This window comes from Cydia fagiglandana, chromosome 20, assembly GCF_963556715.1.
Source record: "Cydia fagiglandana chromosome 20, ilCydFagi1.1, whole genome shotgun sequence".
In the NCBI taxonomy this organism is placed as follows: domain Eukaryota; kingdom Metazoa; phylum Arthropoda; class Insecta; order Lepidoptera; family Tortricidae; genus Cydia; species Cydia fagiglandana.
Window position 1 is genome coordinate 10217286 of NC_085951.1, and position 19947 is coordinate 10237232.

Consider the following 19947-nt stretch of genomic DNA (forward strand, 5'->3'; position numbering starts at 1 on the left):
CCTCGATTTCGCTTCAAAGTTAAAAACTACAATTATGCTCAGATAAAATCTAATAAAGCTCAGGTAGCCAGTATAGCACCGTGTTTTTTTTTAGGTTTCTTTGTTCTCACTTTTATTCACTGATGAATGTTTTGGTTCTGCCCCCTAATTAGTTTTAGTTCTAGTTTTAGCTTTAGTCTTTTACCAAGCCTCATTAAAAATTCGCATCACGTTGGGTGTCCTAGGGTAGGTACACCGAGTGAGGACCTTTTGGCACAAATATTTATGTTCTAAATGAATTTTAGTTTTATGTTATTTACATACATCGGGGTTTTCGGTGCGGCAATGTTTTACACTAGCCAAATAACAGATTAAATCTGTAAAAAACAATACTAATTTAACATTTCTAAGCACATTTGGACCTTACTACCTACGTTTAATTCATAGTTCGGTAATTATTTTACAATAAACAAAGTTTTAAATATTTACACGATATCATTCACTGAGAGAAAAGGATAACAAAAATTCACTTAGAATTACAAAAATAAACTTACACAATCCGGGGACAAGGAGAGTCAACTAAGGGCCACTTGCACCATTCACTAACCCGGGGTTAACCGGTTAAACCTGGAATTACTATGGTTACCAGTACAATTTGACACTGGGTTAACAATTTAACCGCTTAGCCTCGGGATAGTGGGATGGTGCAAGTGGCCCTAATAGGAACAAATTGACTTTTGCAATTTCTATTTAGTTCTTGCAATTTCTATTTAGTGCCATGCCTTATGGGAAACGGTCGCAGAGATAGTTCAGAGCCGGAAACCGCTACCAACTTTTAGTATGTTGTTGGGCATGGCATTGGGTCTCCAAAACTGCCGGGAGACGGCGGCGCCGGCCATCTACTTCAGCGGAATGACGTCATCAAAATGACTCCCGCTTCGTTGCGAATATTGCATACTGCACCCAAATTATGCATAGCACATACACGTGTGGGGTATTAAATGAAAGCCAATTAAATAAACTATATTTTATTCATACAAAGTGTATCAAAATATGCAACAGTTTAAGAAAAATTTACAAAATAATAAAAATTACGTAAAAAAATATTCGATTATTTGGGTTTTGCAACCAAACCAAAAGTCGGACGATAAAGGAATGTACTACAACATTAAAGATGACGTCTCAAGCCATACACTGATATCAATAAAATCAAAATTGAACCAAATATGTGGTAATTATACATCAAAATGTAGATATTTGCCCATACAAATGCATAAAAGTTAAAAAAATCAAAATTGGTCATTTTCAGGATAATCCGCATAAACTTCTAGTATGTTATTAGCAATATGACCTGGATTCTAAAACTGCTGGGAGACCATCTCTGTTGTTCCTCAGTTACAAATAATGACGTCATATAAATAATCACTGCCGAATTTTGTAAAATGTTAATTATAGCTATACCACGAGTCTCACATACACGTGAGTTACATGTAACGAAAGGTTATTAAATGTATTATGATTCACTTAAACATTGTTTGTAAAAAAAATGTACGGTTTCAGAGCTAGAAACAACGAAATACCACTTTTTATGGAAAAAGTAGATATGTATCAATTTTATAGCTAAACTAAAACCGTCAAAATTTTTTTGCGTATAATATTTGAAAAACTAGTTATTCAACTATATATCACAATTTAAATTTTACATTTCCGACAAAAACTGTGGTAGGTGTGGAAAAAAAACTAAAGCGCCCCAACAATTCTACCTTAATGCGCTCATATTATGCAAGGAATAGTTCTATTTATCGAGTATTAAATGAATGAACATTACATAAAATACATGAAAACGACATTTTCGAATGGAACCATAATTAAAAAAATAATAATTTACTTGATAAGTAAGCAATATACTGTTTCTTTAAGTACCTAATCTCCTCCTTTCAAAGTCGGTTAAAATGTAGCTTTTGTGACCTGGGCTACAAAAACAAATAAATTGACACCTCATTTATCAAAATCAGTTCAGTTGTTTCATGTAAAAAATACATAATTACATACGTAGATAGCAGCTCCTGCTGTAGTCGCTTTAAATATTAATATGAGATAGACTCTTATTGTCATGGCCTAACGCTACATTATTAGAGAAATGTAAAGTTACATGTCAGTAAGTAGGTACATGCCTAATACAAAATGCCTTATCGAGGTAAATGCCATATCAGTTCACTTAATGTGATACATAATTATATATTTAAGCCTCGATTAGCCTCGTACATACATACATCACTGGCTCAGTGACCCAAAGCAAAGAGGATCTTGGCCTCTGGTACAAAAGAGCGTCACTCTGCCCTATTCTGGGTAAGTTGGGTATTCTTATAAAAGTGGAATCTTGATTGGTGCAAGGGTTTCAAGGCTGAGCTGAGAAGGCTGGCAGAATTTTCCCTCTGATCCTCCGAAATACAGGTCACCCCTCTGATCATTCGAAGCCTCCATAAGGCATCTTGCTAACTCATCGAGGCGACGCCCGCTAGGCCTGCTAACATCTACGGCCTGAGGGTTTCAACGTTAGATGCCAAGCCACGCCAGGCCATAATAGTAAAGGTCTAATTATTGAATTTTAATTTTTTGTCCGACTACGGCAGAATTTGCTACTCGTATCTATGCGTGCATGTGTAGGTACTGTTTGCATGAAACTACTGAACTGATTTTGATAAATTAGGTGTCAATTTATTTGTGTTTGTAGCTCAGGTCACAAAAGCTACATTTTAACCGACTTTGAAAGGAGGAGATTAGGTACTTAAAGAAGCAGTATATTGCTTACTTATCAAGTAAATTATTATTTTTTTAATTATGGTTCCATTCGAAAATGTCGTTTTCATGTATTTTATGTAATGTTCATTCATTTAATACTCGATAAATAGAACTATTCTTTGCATAATATGAGCGCATTAAGGTAGAATTGTTGGGGCGCTTTAGTTTTTTTTCCACACCTTCCACAGTTTTTGTCGGAAATGTAAAATTTAAATTGTGATATATAGTTGAATAACTAGTTTTTCAAATATTATGTGCAAAAATTTTTTGACGGTTTTAGTTTAGCTATAAAATTGATACATATCTACTTTTTCCATAAAAAGTGGTATTTCGTTGTTTCTAGCTATGAAACCGTACATTTTTTTTACAAACAATGTTTAAGTGAATCATAATACATTTAATAACCTTTCATTACATGTAACTCACGTGTATGTGAGACTCGTGGTATAGCTATAATTTACATTTTACGAAATTCGGCAGTGATTATTTATATGACGTCATTATTTGTAACTGAGGAACAACAGAGATGGTCTCCCAGCAGTTTTAGAATCCAGGTCATATTGCTAATAACATACTAGAAGCTTATGCGGATTATCCTGAAAATGACCAATTTTGATTTTTTTAACTTTTATGCATTTGTATGGGCAAATATCTACATTTTGATGCATAATTTCCACATATTTGGTTCAATTTTGATTTTATTGATATCAGTGTATGGCTTGAGACGTCATCTTTAATGTTGTAGTACATTGCTTTATCGTCCGACTTTTGGTTTGGTTACAAAACCCAAATAATCGAATATTTTTTTACGTAATTTTTATTATTTTGTAAACTTTTCTTAAACTGTTGCATATTTTGATACACTTTGTATGAATAAAATATAGTTTATTTAATTGGCTTTCATTTAATACCCCACACGTGTATGTGCTATGCATAATTTGGGTGCAGTATGCAATATTCGCAACGAAGCGGGAGTCATTTTGATGACGTGATTCCGCTGAAGTAGATGGCCGGCGCCGCCGTCTCCCGGCAGTTTTGGAGACCCAACAACATACTAAAAGTTGGTAGCGGTTTCCGGCTCTGAACAATATTCCCATAAGGCATATGACTAATTATCTGTTTGTTGAAATTAGGTTTTGGATTACTGAACTGTTTGTAGAAATAAATAAACTTTACAGAAATAGTGAAACGTCCATAATTATTACTAAACTTCATTTTTTCCCCCAGTACAGAACTGTTTTTTAATTCCTGGTGATCATTTTTCTCTCAGTGTTCCCGCACCGAAAACCCCGATGTATGGTTATTATTTATTATTTGTGCTAATAAACATTACAAGAGTACTTACTGGAACTGGTCCTCTCGCTGCGGAACCTGGTGAGTTTCCATGAATTTTGCCAAGGAGTACTCGCCACCGCCAAATGTAACAATTTTGGTGCTCAAATTCAGTTCTTGTATCGCATTTTTGTACTCTTCGAGCATTGGGTATTCGCAAAAAGCTATTTTAGGTTTTAATAAGGTAAAATAACGCTTCAGTTCATCTGAAAAGTGATTTGTTATAAAATTTTAGTGTTTTTTTATAGTTTCTAAGTACGTACGTAGGTTTGTCAGTAGTTTAAATAATTTTTAAGAAAAAAAACCGACTTCTATGGGGGCCGGTGAAAGATTATTGTAGATAGAGGTACACTATGTAGAAAAGGAGGTAAAACCACCCACTTTTCTACTGGCATTTCGCTTCTGTAAGGGTCGTAGTTCTAGCCTAACCTAACCCACTTCTCTGATAGCAGTTCGGTTCTGTGAGGATCGCAGTTCAAACCTAACCTAACCCACTTAACGGCGCATGCGGTGCGGTGTACGGGGGTTTAAGCGGGAGGGGCTAGTAAGATTGGCATCATCATACTTATATACTTACACATTTTATGGTAGGTAATCATAGTGGTTTATTTAGTTAAGGTATCATAGTGGTTTTCCGGGTCAAGGTCCGGGTCCGAGTCCGGGTCTGAGTCCGGGTCCGAGTCCGGGTCCGAGCCCGGGTTCGAGTCCAGGTCCGGGTCCGGGTCCGAACCGGATCCGGGTATGAGTCCGGTTCTGGGTCCGAGTCCGAGACCCAGTCCAAATCAAAATCGAAATTCGTAATCACCAAATGTGTACTATGCGTTGTTGAAGAGTTCTATTCTGGTCATCATCAGCAGTTCCATTTCATCAAATGCGACAGTTTTTAATGTAAATGCTTGATTTTATGATGAAAATACAAAAAAATCTATGCGTATTCCTTTAATATTTGAGGAGTTCCCTCGATTCCTTATGGATCCCATCATCAGAACTCGAGCTTGACAAAAATGTGGCTTAAAAACTTAACTTGCTTAACAAGCATAACGAAGAGGAAAAATCGCCAAACGTGAACTATGCGTCGTTGAAGAGTTCTGTTCTGATCATCATCAGCAGTTCCACTTCATCAAATGCGACAGTTTTTAATGAAAATGCTCAATTTTCTGAGGTAAATACAAAAATCTCTATACGCATGCCTTTAATATTTGAGGAGTTCCCTCGATTCCTTATGGATCCCATCATCAGAACTCGAGCTTGACAAAAATGTGCATTAAAAACTTAACTTGCTTAACAAACATAACGAAGAGGAAAAATCTCGAAACGTGAACTATGCGTCGTTGAAGAGTTCTGTTCTGATCATCATCAGCAGTTCCACTTCATCAAATGTGACAGTTTTTAATGAAAATGCTTAATTTTCTGATGTAAATACAAAAATCTCTATACGCATGCCTTTAAGATTTGAGGAGTTCTCTCGATTCCTCATGGATCCCATCATCAGAACTCGAGCTTGACAAAAATGTGCATTAAAACTGAACTTGCTTAACAAACATAACGAAGAGGACAAATCGCCAACCGTGAACTATGCGTCGTTGAGGAGTTCCGTTCTGATCATCATCAGCAGTTCCACTTCATCAAATGTCACTCTTTTGGATGTATATGCTTGATTTGATGATAAAAACCCAAAAATCACTATATGTATGCCTTTAAGATTTGAGGAGTTCCCTCGATTCCTCATGGAACCCATCATCAGAACTGGGTTTTGACAGAAACGGGACCAATCTGTATGCATATACATTCAATCAAAAAAATAATTTTCAAAATCGGTCCAGTAATGACGGAGATATGGAGTAACAAACATAAAAAATAAAAAAAATAAAAAACATACAACCGAATTGATAACCTCCTCCTTTGGGATTTGGAAGTCGGTTAAAAACTACTTGAAGCTTTTATTTCACTTATTCCGTAACAAAAGTATAAAACACATTCTCAACATTTGTTACAATTCATTAGATTAGGAATAAGAGATAAGGATGACTCACGTTAAAAGACCGGGCCGTGTCCGGGCCGGAGATTCATAGAAAACGAAGCTCCGGCCCGGACGCGGCCCGGTCTAACGTGAGTTATCCTATAATGATACAAGTTCCTTATGGAGGACCCAAAAATCTCTTAATTACCCGCGTGTGTGATTCGTTCGATTCACCTCTTCAGATCTACACTTAGCAGCAGAATTTGCTGAGCGGGCGAGTTGTTCAATTTTACCTTGACACGCTCTTATTCTCTTGACAATAAAGTTGGGTCTGAAGATCATTTTGAACACCTCGCCCGCTTAGCAACTTCTGCTGCTGACTGTATAATCACTTACTGCATTTAAGGGCCGAGTCGAGCCCGGCTACAGGTAGCCCGTTCATCATTCCCGCGTATAAAGGGATGTGCACGTCGAGATGGTTCTTCCCACCTATCACAATGGTATCGCCCGGTACCAGGCCAAGTTTCCTGAAGCATTGGGCCAGCCGAATGCTTCGGGACAGCACCGACGCACATGTTTCTTCTTTATCTGTCGCTGCATCTATCTGAAGAAAACTGTGAGTTAGCCCCCCCCCCCCCCCACATCTAGCGTCTTTCGAGCGTCGGCGTCTGGTCAGCGCTATGGAAAATGACGTCGCTGCGCAGTTGCGTCGACGTTGCGTCGAGCAGCGGCCATAGAGTTGTAGACGCCGACGCTCGAAAGACGCTAGATGTGGGGGGGGCCTTAGATGACATAATAAATAATAGTACGTACTACCGTACAGAAAGGACACTTCCTACAAAACCGAAGTTTGACAGCGATTCAGGGACGGATCAATCTTTCCCTTTCGAGCTGTTTCCCAGTGACGTCCGGTTTTTTGCGGGTACGGTTTTTTCGATTTCGATCCAGTCTGTAGTATGCATGCAGAATCCCGCAAATCATGCAAAATCCTCGTGTGAAAGTTACTATATTAGCACCTATACTACCCGCAAAAATTGGACGTCAGTGGGAAACAGCTCTTATGGCATTATCTTACATAGCACTATCAGTCTATCACTTTCGGCTATTTTAGGGTTGTCAAAATTCAAGTCGTTATCTTATCTGTGGTCGTGCACGTAAACGGACGTCGAGTTGGGCTAATCCTTATAAATTGCTCGGAGCAAGACGGAGCAATGTTGAGCCGAACGGAGCCGAGAATGCACGAAAGGAGTCCCCACTGGTTAGACACAGATATTTCAAGGTCACTATATTTATTTCAATTCGACTAATGACTGTCGAACTAGTCTACGTGATAGCTTGATAATCTGCTTTAAATAATAAGCTTTTACTTACATATTGTAAAAAGTTTAATGGTATAAAAACTTACTTGACAAATCTCATTTGCTCTCCTTCGCATGATATCCACAAAAAAGTGTCCCAAATGATTATTGTCGCATCTTCTTTTCCATTCAACAACCATTTTTAGTGTTCCGTACAAAACTTTGTTCACGGAACACTTATGGGATCACTTCGGTCTTGCAAATCAGTTATTTTATGATTATATTTAACGTATTCAACAACGGAGCTGGAATAGAACAGTCGTAGTCGAAACCGGCCGGGAGAGTAATAAAACTAATAAAAGTGTGCGTTTATTAAGATAATAATATGTGACGTTCCACGGCAAAAGGTACCTTATGGCGGCTGGCGCTTACGTCGCATAGCGCCGCAATAATATTGGAGCGGCGTTAATAATAGCGTAAGCGCCAACCGCCATACGGTACCTTTACCCGTGGGATGTCACATATTGCACGCAACCGTTTTATCTCTGCGCGAGTCTCCACCCTGACTAGATATGAAGTAATGCAGATATTAAGTACACGTGATAAAGAAGGAAATATAGTTTAAGGTCAGTAACCACGAGCCATTTTGAAATATAATATTACCAGTCTCGCAAGACTGGTGTATGGCCAAGCATCTACGGTACCATGGCACAGGGACCCCTTTTAGATTTAAGTAGTAATGGATGGCAATTTTTTATTTTTTTAAACCATAAACATAATTAATAACAAACTTAGAATAAAAAGTAACCTAAAATTAAAACCACCTACAAAACTAAAACTAATAATACCTAAAAAAATATAAAACTACCTACAAACCAAAAACTAAACCTAAAAAAAATACCTAAAAATCTATTTCTAGAGAAGGCCCCTGGGGCATAGTGCCAAGAATGCAGTAATAATTTTCGAGTTTTGTTTGTTACGACAATTTAAAAAATATAGATTTTTCCTCTTAATTTCCCTCTCACGTGTAAGAAGTATAACATACAAAGTAAGTAATAATTAGATAGTTCTTTGTCTATATTACTTTGTATGGTAACGCGGCCACAATACCTGTAATTACAAATGCTTATAGCGCAGAAATTGAGAAGATTGCATATACATATGTGACGTCCCACGGGTAAAGGTACCTTATAGCGGTTGGCGCTTACGCTATTATTAACGCCGCTCCAATATTATTGCGGCGCTATGCGACGTAAGCGCCGGCCGCCACAAGGTACCTTTTTCCGTGGAACGTCACATATTATGATCATGATGATTGCTTAATAATCATAGAATTATAACTACTTAAGTAGGTAGTCACCGTCAAATGGGATAATCCTTCCATCAAAAAGTATGTCCGTATTATACACACTACTTACTCCAACTATTTGGACAAAAAGTGAACAATACCAAAACCGACATAATACTGCCGGTAACGAATTGATTAAGGTCACCATTGTTTTTGTTTACGAAAGAGGGAAAATCCTCAATGCTAGCCGTGCGTAAATCTGCTAATCATCCATGTAGTCCCATCAAAAACCAATGTGAAATAAGAGCCAAGTTCAATGATAAAAAAGCGTCATTGTATACTTTGCCGATAAAATAGCTATTTAAGAACTAGGGCTTGCAATATCGGATGGTCTCCAATTCCGGAACTGATTTTCGATATTGGATTCGAATTCCGGAATTCCGGAACTGGTTCCGGAATTAGGGGTTATCGTATTTTACTTAATTTTTTTTTGTAAAATCCAACAAAAAATGTGAAATTCTGATGCTTTACGTTTATTAAAGTTAATATTGTTTAAGAGAAATTTAATTTGAAGTACTACAGATAATTTCATCTCTTTTTTACCACCTTATTAAAATGGTTACTTTTATTCAATTCTATGATACGCGGTATTTATTCGGGGAAAATTTAGTTGCTAGCAAACCATTCAATGGATAATTTTATAAAATAGTTAAATATAACAGCTCTATAATCAGCCTACTCTTCGTAACATAGTACGTAGTGGTGTTGTTTAAGAAGTTGAAGGTCGAAATTTGGCTTTTTCCTTCCTAGATCCTAATTATGATTCAGAATATCATATATTATATGCTTCTACAGGATCCGAAATCGTTGATAGAGAAAACCTTCTATCTAAATCGAAGATTCGCTCATGTAGGATTGAGACTATTCTGACTATTCTAAGCAAGTAAATCACTTTGCTTTTTTAGGGTTCCGTACCCAAAGGGTAAAACGGGACCCTATTACTAAGACTTCGCTGTCCGTCCGTCCGTCCGTCTGTCACCAGGCTGTATCTCACGAACCGTGATAGCTAGACAGTTGAAATTTTCACAGATGATGTATTTCTGTTGCCGCTATAACAACAAATACTAAAAACAGAATAAAATAAAGATTTTAATGGGGCTCCCATACAACAAACGTGATTTTTGACCAAAGTTAAGCAACGTCGGGAGGGGTCAGTACTTAGATGGGTGACCGTTTTTTTTTTGCTTTTTTTTTGTTTGTTTTTTTTTGCATTATGGTACGGAACCCTTCGTGCGCGAGTCCGACTCGCACTTGCCCAGTTTTTTATGAGCCCATATTGTCCCACTGCTTTATCAAACCGAAAAGTAAAATATACCCATACTATAGGTCACTGAATGACTAAGAGGCACTTATTAACAACAAAAAACATCAGTATAGTGTAGTTTCTTAACAATTTTTAATAATAAACGTATTAAAACCTGAAAAAAGTACTTAAATCCAATTCCGGAATTTTCGATATTCAGTTGTATCAATTCCGGAATTGTAATATCGGAAAATTTGTCCGAGATTCCGGAATTTCGAGATTCCGGAATTCCGGAATGCAAGCCCTATTAAGAACTACATAATTATAATATTGGGGATCCATTTTCTTAAATTAACAGACAATTAAATTATTTACACGACGCATTTATTTCTCTTACTTCAGTCGTTCCCTCAATGCTGAGGATCGTGACATCATGTCCTTCTGTTGAAGACCAGGTTCCTCCAGCTATTCCTCGCCAAGCGTCGCGCCTCGCCTCGTGGGATTTTAGTTGCACATGTGTAGAGATTTGAGGTTGAGCACACTATCTAGTCTCCACTAGAGGGCCTGAGGTCTGGTGCCTTCAACTTTTCCCGTCATAAGAACTCTCTCCAGGCTATCTGGAGAGCGACGTGACGCATTTATTTTACTGGGGTCGTAATGAAAGCTAATGAAGAGAGAGAAAGCCGAGAAAACTCTGCAGCGATTTTGATAGCCCACGCAGTGGAAGTGTCATTTTAAACGTCAAATTTCCATGAAATTATGATGTGTATATAACACTTGCACTGCGTGCGTGGGCTATCAAAATCGCTGCAGACTTTTCTTGGTCTAACTCTACCTACCTACCACTTGTGTTCCCTGATAAACCCAATGTGGATATTTGATTAATTTGATATAAATTAAGGAGGTTATATCTATTGAAAATGTCAATGTAGGGAATGTAAACGAGTGTAGAAATGCAAATACCTATTTCAATTAAAAAACAATTTATTTTAAATCTGGCAGTACAGGTACATATAATATATATCACTGTTGAACTAATCATATTTCTGTAGAAGCCTAAAGATAGATGGAAATAGATATTTAGATGCTTCCCCACTTAGAATGAAATCAGTGTGTGTCGTGGCTTCAATTACCTCAAAATGTACTACATTCGGCAATTTCTTTTTTAATACTTTTGCATTATGTACCAATGAAAGTGTATCAAGCTTTCCAGCCATCACGGCAACATCTGTTGTTATTTTGCTTAAAGCATAATCTGGTGGATACGAACGCCCATATTTAACCAAATTTCCTTTAACACCATAGTCAAACTGGGAAAATTTCTCACTAAAATAAAGCTGATCGTAATGCTCTAAGCATTTTCTTGAGAACCCGCTGGGAGTGTGACCAAATAAGGTTCTTAAGAAGCTTAACTCGAAGCCTGCTGGGTTATGCCCCATGAAAGGAAAAATTGCACCTTTGACGCACACTTCGTAGCTGATAATACCTTTAGTACAAATTGTTTTAATCAGGGTGAGAAGTGCACCGCGATCCTTACAAAGTTCCTCAATTCCAAGCGTTTTTCCAAGCTCTAAGAGTATAGGACCAGCAGTAGCGATTATTTGGAACAGAGTCGGCATATTAAAGAAGTATGCACCAGGTGCTAATGCAAGAAACAATTTTACCTTCTCATTGTATTCTGGTCTCAATGACGTTAGTGCGAAAAATTGTGACGCTCCTTGAGAATGCCCGATAGCCAAAATTTTCTCCTCGCCGGTTTGATCGAGAACAAAATCTATGGTAGCGGCGAGGTCGTAGTAGCCCATCTCGTGGAAACTGAAATCCCAGAATTTCTTGTCCTTGTCAGGATTCAGTTCAGTGTGACGTCTGCTGAACTTCGTACCTCTATTGTTGAGGAGCCATACGTCGTATTCTTTATCCGCAAGAGCAATGCCTAATGAGCCATGACCTCTGATGACGTAAGGATCTGCATCAGCTGCGAGTCCATGGGTTAAAAGTACTGAAGATCTTTTTCCAGGGATGTGAAATAACTTGAGGAGGTATCCATCTTCAGTCGTAACTTCGTATTGTTCGGCAATGTGTCCATATTTAGTCACTAGTTGTGTAAAGTTAAGTTTTCCGTCTTCAGAGAGTGTGAGATCTGCAATCACTGACAAAAGTGACTTAGCATCAGGTTCGGAAGCAGAGTGTGTTAACTGTATAATCACTATTAGCAAGATAATGGCGGACTTCATCGCTGAATCTTCCTCCTCGTATAGAACCGTCCGATTCTAATGCCGTATGTTTTATACCGTGACATGACGTCGCCTTTATTTGTCAAAAAGTTAACAGGTTCACTGCAGGGTAAACTTAGCGAGCACATATTTTTGGACCAATTTTGTGATGATTTACATTTTATTACGAGTAGGAGCAAAAAGGCATTGATAATTGTTAACAGCCTGGCTGGTATGAATCGTGGCGGACATTAGATAATATAGTTCGTTACGGATCAAAATCATAGTATCAGCGCTCGGTAACATAACAACGCAGGCGGGAAAATTATGTTTGATATCTACTTTTATTCACTTATTGAGCTATGTCACCATGATAACTACAACGCTTATCGACCGAGGGTTCGAGCTTTAGCGAAGGACTCCATCAAAATTGTTTTCATATTTACGAGTAATATCCGAATGTTAAACTCTGCAGGTCGCATTTCTCAATCAATTCTCGTCAAATTTAGTAAGCAGATTCTATAGTTAGATAGATTTTATTGTAGTTTCGATATTTTGAAAAATAAGAACTGAAGCGCCAGTAGGTTAGGATCTATGGCGCTTTAGAACGTTGCGAGTTTGCTGAGATCGTCAAAATTGTTATATTACATTTTTTAAGCTAATCCTACCTAATCCAGCTAATGTCCAGCTAAGCCAGCGTTTAAAATTAAATTAAATTAATTTAAGACCAACAAAGGATCAATTTCGTTAGTGACACATTTTAATCTTACAACTAATTAATTTAAGTTTATTTACGGTGGTTGGCGCTTACGCTACTATTAAGTATTAACGCCGCTCCAATACTATTGCGGCGCTATGCGACGTAAGCGCCAGCCGCCATAATGCAGCTGCGGTTAGAAATGGAATGTTACCATTTCTAACCGCAGCTGCACTACCGGTACTGAACGCGTCGCTGTCATTGTCAATTTCCATAGTAAAATGAACAGTAGTGCAGCTGTCGTTGGAAATGGACTGTCACCTTTAGGGTTATCCTTACCTTTTGCCGTGGAACGTCAAATTATGTTCCCTTCTAGGTACCTAACGATACTAAACGATAACGATTAAAGTTGTTTAGCAATTCTGTATACCTATTATTAAGTTAAACGGGTAGGTGCTTACCTAGGTAGGTACCTATGAACTTAAGTAAAACAGGTAGGTACTTACCGAATATTTAATTATTTACTTTTATCTGAAACAAAAATTACTCACAGTAAAAAATCTAAACTTTCCGAATATTACTTAAAAGCTAGCTTCTTACCATTCGCACATCTTAAGGCTCCTCTTCACGTTGGGCCAACGCCAACGCCAACGAGGGACGCAGCCATGCGGTAGAATGAGATAGCAATATCACTTGCTCCCTCTAACGCATAAATGCGGCCCTCGTTGGCGTTGGCGTTGGCCCAACGTGAAGAGGAGCCTTTAAAAAAAATACCATACGAGTACCTATAACCTATGTACATGGTATGATCGTGATTGAATTGCCGGATACGAATATACTGTTGTAATTTGATTTTTAACAAAAATAATACTGACCTTTGTTATTAACAAGTTATCATCGAGTTCATATTGTTTATCGATTTTTTTTTATTGGCCTATTCCTACAATGTTCGAATAATAATGACTCACGCTACAGATAGCTCGGGCCGGAGCGTCCGGCGCTTCGTTTTCTATGGAACCACGTGGTCATCGATCAGCCGTCATAGAATGACGTGTGGGACGCATCGGCGCGGGCCCGGTCCGTGATGGCTCCTCTACACGATGGGCCAACGCCAGCCACTCCAAGGGACGCCGCCATGCGGTAGAATGAGATAGCAATATCACTTGCTCCTTCTAACGCATAAATGCGTCCCTTGGAGTGGCCAGCGTTGGCCCATCGTGTTCAACAAAGTACATAGCAACACACCACATACCATTGATATTATAGCTTATAAAAAGGTACTCGAAGCAAATAACACCACTTGTGTAATTTCGAGTCATTTTCTACGTAGAGAGAGAAATAGTTATTTGTTTTACAAGGGGGCAAAGTTGTTGTTTAACCGCTCGTGCTAATATTGATACCCGATCAAGCGAAAGATTCCAAAATTGAACCACGAGCGTAGCGAGTGGTTCGAAAAATGGAATCTTGAGCGTTGCGAGGGTTTCAAAGCACGAGGGTTAAACAAAATTTGCCCCCGAGTGAAACACAAAATTTTTCACCTCACCCACCACCCACCCGAAGCAAATATTAAATGTAAAATATGAAACAAAATCAAACCAAATCAAGTCCAAATAAATGTTATTAAATATTTATCATCCAAAATCATCATCTATCTATCTATCTATCTATCTATACATATAATAAAGCTGTAGAGGGTCGAAAGTCTGTACATGGAAGATATTTGAAAAAAAGTTGGCTGGGGATACTTAGAATCGATAACAGAACACGTTCCAACAGTTTTTAGAATTTTTGTCTGTTTGTCTGTTTATCTGTTTGTCTGTTTATTTGAACGCGCATCACGTGAAAACGGCTAAACGGATTTTGATGCAAACTTTACTAATCGGTCGAAGACATCTCCGGCCAGGTTATAGGCTATAAAAATTCAACCCTTAAAAGGGGGGGTAGCTACAACCCTCGCTTGATTTAAGTTTGCCCCTGAATCTTATGGCGCTACTTAGGAAGGAGGGGCAAACTTTTTTCAAATATGTGCTACCACTATTGAGTATCCTGGTAAACTAACAGATGGCGCTGAATTTAATACGTATTGACATGAATAGCCACCGAGGAAGGTTTTTGCCAAATTAATTCTAAGTTTAGATGAGGGGGTAAGGACATCAACAAATTTAATTGAATAATTATGTCGAATTAATAAGATACAACAAAATTAAACGACAGTAAATTAATTACCCCTCATTGCACAGTGCCATCTTTTTCACGACTACCCAGAAAAAAGAGAGAGAGAGAGAGTGTATTGTGTTTCAGCGTTCGTGTTTGTATGTAGGTATATATTTATTTCTGAGTTTCTTTATAACACCTTAACTTCTGAATGCCTTAACCTTAGCCCGACTAGGGAATGCAAATCGGTTATTTTTGTATGGAATTAATTCTTAATTCTTTGGGAAACAATCGGTAGCAGTAGAAGAGTCGTGATTACATGCATAGATTCGATTTCAATCCACTCTTTTGCGGTTCGACGTTAGGTCTTATGCGAGGCCTTCTGCCTTACGGCAAAGTTGATCTTCTGCCTTAATTACACTTGGGCGTGGATCCAAATCCAAGCTTTCCTCTTTCGCAGCTGGGCCTACTGCCTTGCTCACACTTCGCCAATTCAATTCACTTGGTCAATTCCAAGCTCTGCTTTCTTGCATCTTTTATGCATGAAAATACCCTTAAATATCGAGCCCTATGCGAAGCTAGGCCGATAGAGAACTGTCCCATCCCTTCTTTGTATGAAATCCTGGATTCGCGCCTGGTTGGGACTAAAAGTAAAATTGCGTTTTTTATATCGAAAAATTTTCGCGCTCGCTTCGCTCGCGTTTTTAATGACTTTCTACAATATGATAAAGGTGATATTGGGGTGGCGACTGCAGCAGCATTACTCTGTTACAACGTTACTGCTGCAGCACTGTCAATTTTCGTCATAAAATGATGTGACTGATTTCCATACTAAAAGTAAAAATGTACAACTGTCTATCATATTGCGTTTTTATATCGGAAAATTTTCGCGCTCGCTTCGCTCGCGTTTTCAATTACATTCTAACCTAACATATGATAAAGGTGACATTCGGGTGGCGACTGCAGCAGCATTAGGTACTCTGTTGCAACATTACTGCTGCGGCACTGTCAATTTTCGTAATAAAATGATGTGACTGATTTCCATTCTCAGCTGTAATGCGGCAATGAACTTCACTCAATTTACCAAAAAAAAAATGTAATCTTAATGACCCTAGGGAGAGGGGGCACTACGGGGGGGGGGGTCTAGAAATGCTTAGGGCATCAAAATATCTTAATCCGTCACTGCTTCAGACTTAACCCGACGTACGTGTCGCGCTGTACGCGTTCCAAAGCCGGGCGCCGTCGGCGCCCTCATACTAAAAGAATCTGGCGTAGCCCGACAACTTGGCGCACTGCACGCGGTTCAAAGCCAGGCGACTTCGACTTTCTCGTACTAAAAGAGACGTACGTGACACGCTGTATGGTTACCAAAGCCGGGCGCCTTCGGCGCCCTCGTACTCAAAGGGTCGGGCGTAGACCGACGTACGTGACACGCTGTACGCATTCCAAAGCCGGGCGCCTCCGGCGCCCTCATACTCAGAGCGTCGGGCGTAACGTACGCGTTTCACAGCTATGGGCGTCTTCTGCGCCCTCATACTAAAAGTGTCGGGCGTAGACCGACGTACGTGACACGCTGGACGCTTGCCAAAGTTGGGCGCTGAAGGCACTCTCATACTAAAAGCGTCGGGCTACGCCCGACGCACGTGGCACGCTGTACGCGTTCCAAAGCCGGGCGCCTTCGGCGCCCTCATACTCAAAGCGTCGGGCGTAACCCGACGTACGTGACACGCTGTACGCTTGCCAAAGTTGGGAGCCGAAGGCACCCTCATACTCAAAGCGTCGGGTCACGCCCGACGCACGTGGCGCGCTGAATGCGTTCCAAAGCCGGGCTCCTTCTGCGCCCTCATACTAAAAGAGTCGGGAATTTCCCGACGTATGTGGCGCACTGCACGCGGTCCAAAGCTATAGGCGACATCGACTTTCTTATACTAAAAGAGTCGGGCGTAGTCGGACTACTACAAATCGCGCTCTAAAAAGTATGAAACAATAAGATAGAATTATTTTAAGAAATTATCATGCAGGAAATTATAAATGTAATAATTTTTTGAATAAAAAAATACAGCGTAATGTAATTTACTATTTTTTATATATTTAGCAGCTTACTGACACAAACCGAATTCCACGCGGGCGGAGCCGCGGGCACAGCTAGTTTAAAAGTAAATTCTACCAGCAAACATAAGAAAACAACTCAAAATTTGCATTTGATTACTTTACCTCACATGTGGATAAAATGCAACTTTACTATTCGTTTTCGAAGTGCAAAGTAAGCCTTTCCGAGCTGGAGTGGTGAAAAGAATATAACTTATATTATTTTAGTACGCAAAGTGTCTACATATTAATGGTATTTAATAGAGATGCCACGAATATTCGGCGACTATTCGGTATTCGGCCTATTCGGCCACTTTGCCGAATATTCGGTATTCGGCCGAATGTTGCCTACTATTCGGCCGAATAGCGAATATCTGTTGCACCTACCTAAAAAGAATAAATACACAAAAAATAACCAAAAACTAGGTATTAATAAGGTAAATGTACGCTTCACCGAATGCTTAAGCCCTAGACTTACGTTTAATTTTTTTATTAGTTCTGATATTTTCATACGAATATGTTCAATACTAAAATAGAAACTTAGATAAATTTGTCCTCATTTAAACATACCTATAAATTACTGAAATGATTGGATGTATATTAAAAATATTTTTAAAGTCATTTCTGTCGGTTTCCTTGTTTGTACCATTTACCGAACTAAGAAACGTGATTTGCACATTATACCGAATAGGGAGGCCGCATTACCGAACTAGGAAATAATTGTATGAAAATATGGTGTTGAGTGGTGCTCAAACTTTAGTAGTTCACTATTAAATCCCTACTATGCTTCGTTTTTTAGCATTATAAAGATGGTAAGCGATTTGGCGTGTCTTTTTTATTGAAAAATACTTTTGAAAAATAAGTCAGTAAGTAAGGTACGCAACAATTATAAAACATGTACGCATATATGTATAAAAAAAATTTGGCTGTTTCATACATTTTGGCTGGCCCATTTTCTATGGAAGGGTAATTTTTTTTTCACGATTTCGGGGTTGGTCCCATAGTAAAAGTTGCTCAGTATAATCCCAAAACCTCCCTGGCAATGGGAATGCAGTTATTTTTAAGCCACCCTATAAGGGAGCCCCGGAATTTCATAACAAAAGATAACAGTTTAAAAAGTCACAATCGCCCACGACCAGAGTAATATAAAAAAAATTTTGGTCGTCTAGGTTTGGACCACCCTGTATAAAATATTATTGCTTTATTATGTTTACAGTGGAAACTGGATAAGTGGAATCGCAAGGGACCGGCTGTTTAGTTCCGCTTATCCAGGTTTTCCATTTATCCAGTTTTCCACTTAACCAGGTTTAAATAAAACGTTTTCTCACTTACAGAGGCTCTCGCTAATAGAGGTTCTGGATACTAGTAATGTATCGCTTATAGAGGTCACGTATAGTATGGTCAAATAAAAGATCTAGACTTAAATAATCATCTTTTATTAAATATGTATGTAGATATACATATATGTATTAACCAAAAATAGGTATGTAATCCTGACTTTAAAAAAAGCAATATTGTAAATAATCCACAGTACTCGTATACAATTTTCAAAATTTCAAAAACAAAATCACTCCTAATATTAATTTATGCAAGAGCAACCAGTATGTACTCATACAAAATACGTAGTTAAAACACGAACCATAATGTTAACGAAACAAACTACCCTCCGTGTGACGGTTTATTAAAATTACAGAGCTATTCCACTCATAGAGGTTTCGAAGACGGCTGCTTCCAGTTACAGAGGTAAAAATAAGAAATTTTCGAAAAAATGGATTCCGCTTATAGAGGTTCCAAAATTCCATTTATAGAGGTAATTCGTTGCCAAGGGACTGGAACGGAGAACTTCGGTCCACTTAAAGAGGTTTTCCACTAACCCAGGTTCCACTTATCCAGTTTCCACTGTATTATCTTATTGAGTTCTTTTGTCCACATCCCAACTATCCAACAACAATATGACTATTATCGGGCGTCCAATAAGTATGTCTAAAGTTTGAGAAGCACTGGCATTGAAATAATGATCACAAAAAATAAACATATAAATATCGACCTAGTCGTTATCGTAATAAGGATGATATTCTAATGTACGTCGAATAGAAACATGGCCAACGCAAACATGAGTTCGGTAGCAGAGACCATCGGTACCATTCACCGAACGGCCGTTCGGTGAACGAAACATGGAAAATATGTGTAACCTATTTTGCGAACAGATTTTGAAAATAGTATTTAAATCGTAATCAATGTGGTATAACTACAAATCTATCATTTAATTTTATACTTGAATCCATTACAAAATCGTACATGTACAAAGTTCCTGCTAATACTGACGTAACATATATAAAATTATTGTTTGATAATAGTCTTGCCAAAAACCTTATTTTGATGCCAAAAAGTCGTAAAACATGAAAATTTCAAACGCAGTTTTATAATAATCTATATAGGTTATTGGTGTTCGGCAATTGCTCATAAAATTACAAATACATCAATTTATTTGTGAAATTAGGTAGTTAATCTAAATAGTTCGTAATCAACCATTAGAAAAATAATTTCAAAAACATACGCTTTCCCTGATTCCGGACGCTGTTCGGTAATACCTTCCAATCAAATTGTCGGTGTACTCATCACCGAACTCACATTTAGCTTAATTTCTGATAATATGACTGCACTAAATTAATTAAATTTACTAAAATACACAAACTAATTAAGTAGTCACACCGTAAAACCATACTTTGAAACACAGAAATAAATTTAAAAGGATTTATGACCTTAAGAAATATACGCAACTTCTTACCGATTTCTTTAAGGTTGCCCATACAAAGTGGCAATCGGCAGCAAC

The 19947-nt window shown here is 38.3% G+C and overlaps 2 protein-coding genes across 2 annotated transcripts in view; both read right to left on the reverse strand.

The window, feature by feature from the left end:
• LOC134674794 (luciferin 4-monooxygenase-like) overlaps positions 1-7685 on the reverse strand; it is a 29631-nt gene extending 21946 nt beyond the window's left edge. Inside the window, exons 1-4 of the mRNA XM_063532933.1 lie at positions 7661-7685; positions 7479-7591; positions 6470-6677; positions 4127-4319 (exon numbers count right to left, since the gene is read on the reverse strand). Coding sequence (XP_063389003.1) covers positions 4127-4319; positions 6470-6677; positions 7479-7571 — 494 coding nt within the window. The 5' untranslated portion in view covers positions 7572-7591; positions 7661-7685. The remainder of the gene's footprint in view (positions 1-4126; positions 4320-6469; positions 6678-7478; positions 7592-7660) is intronic.
• A 3311-nt stretch (positions 7686-10996) lies between these two features.
• LOC134674825 (gastric triacylglycerol lipase-like) lies at positions 10997-12196 on the reverse strand. The gene has a single exon (XM_063532976.1). It carries the CDS (start codon positions 12194-12196, stop codon positions 10997-10999), a length of 1200 nt encoding a protein of 399 aa, XP_063389046.1.
• Positions 12197-19947: the final 7751 nt, after the last annotated feature.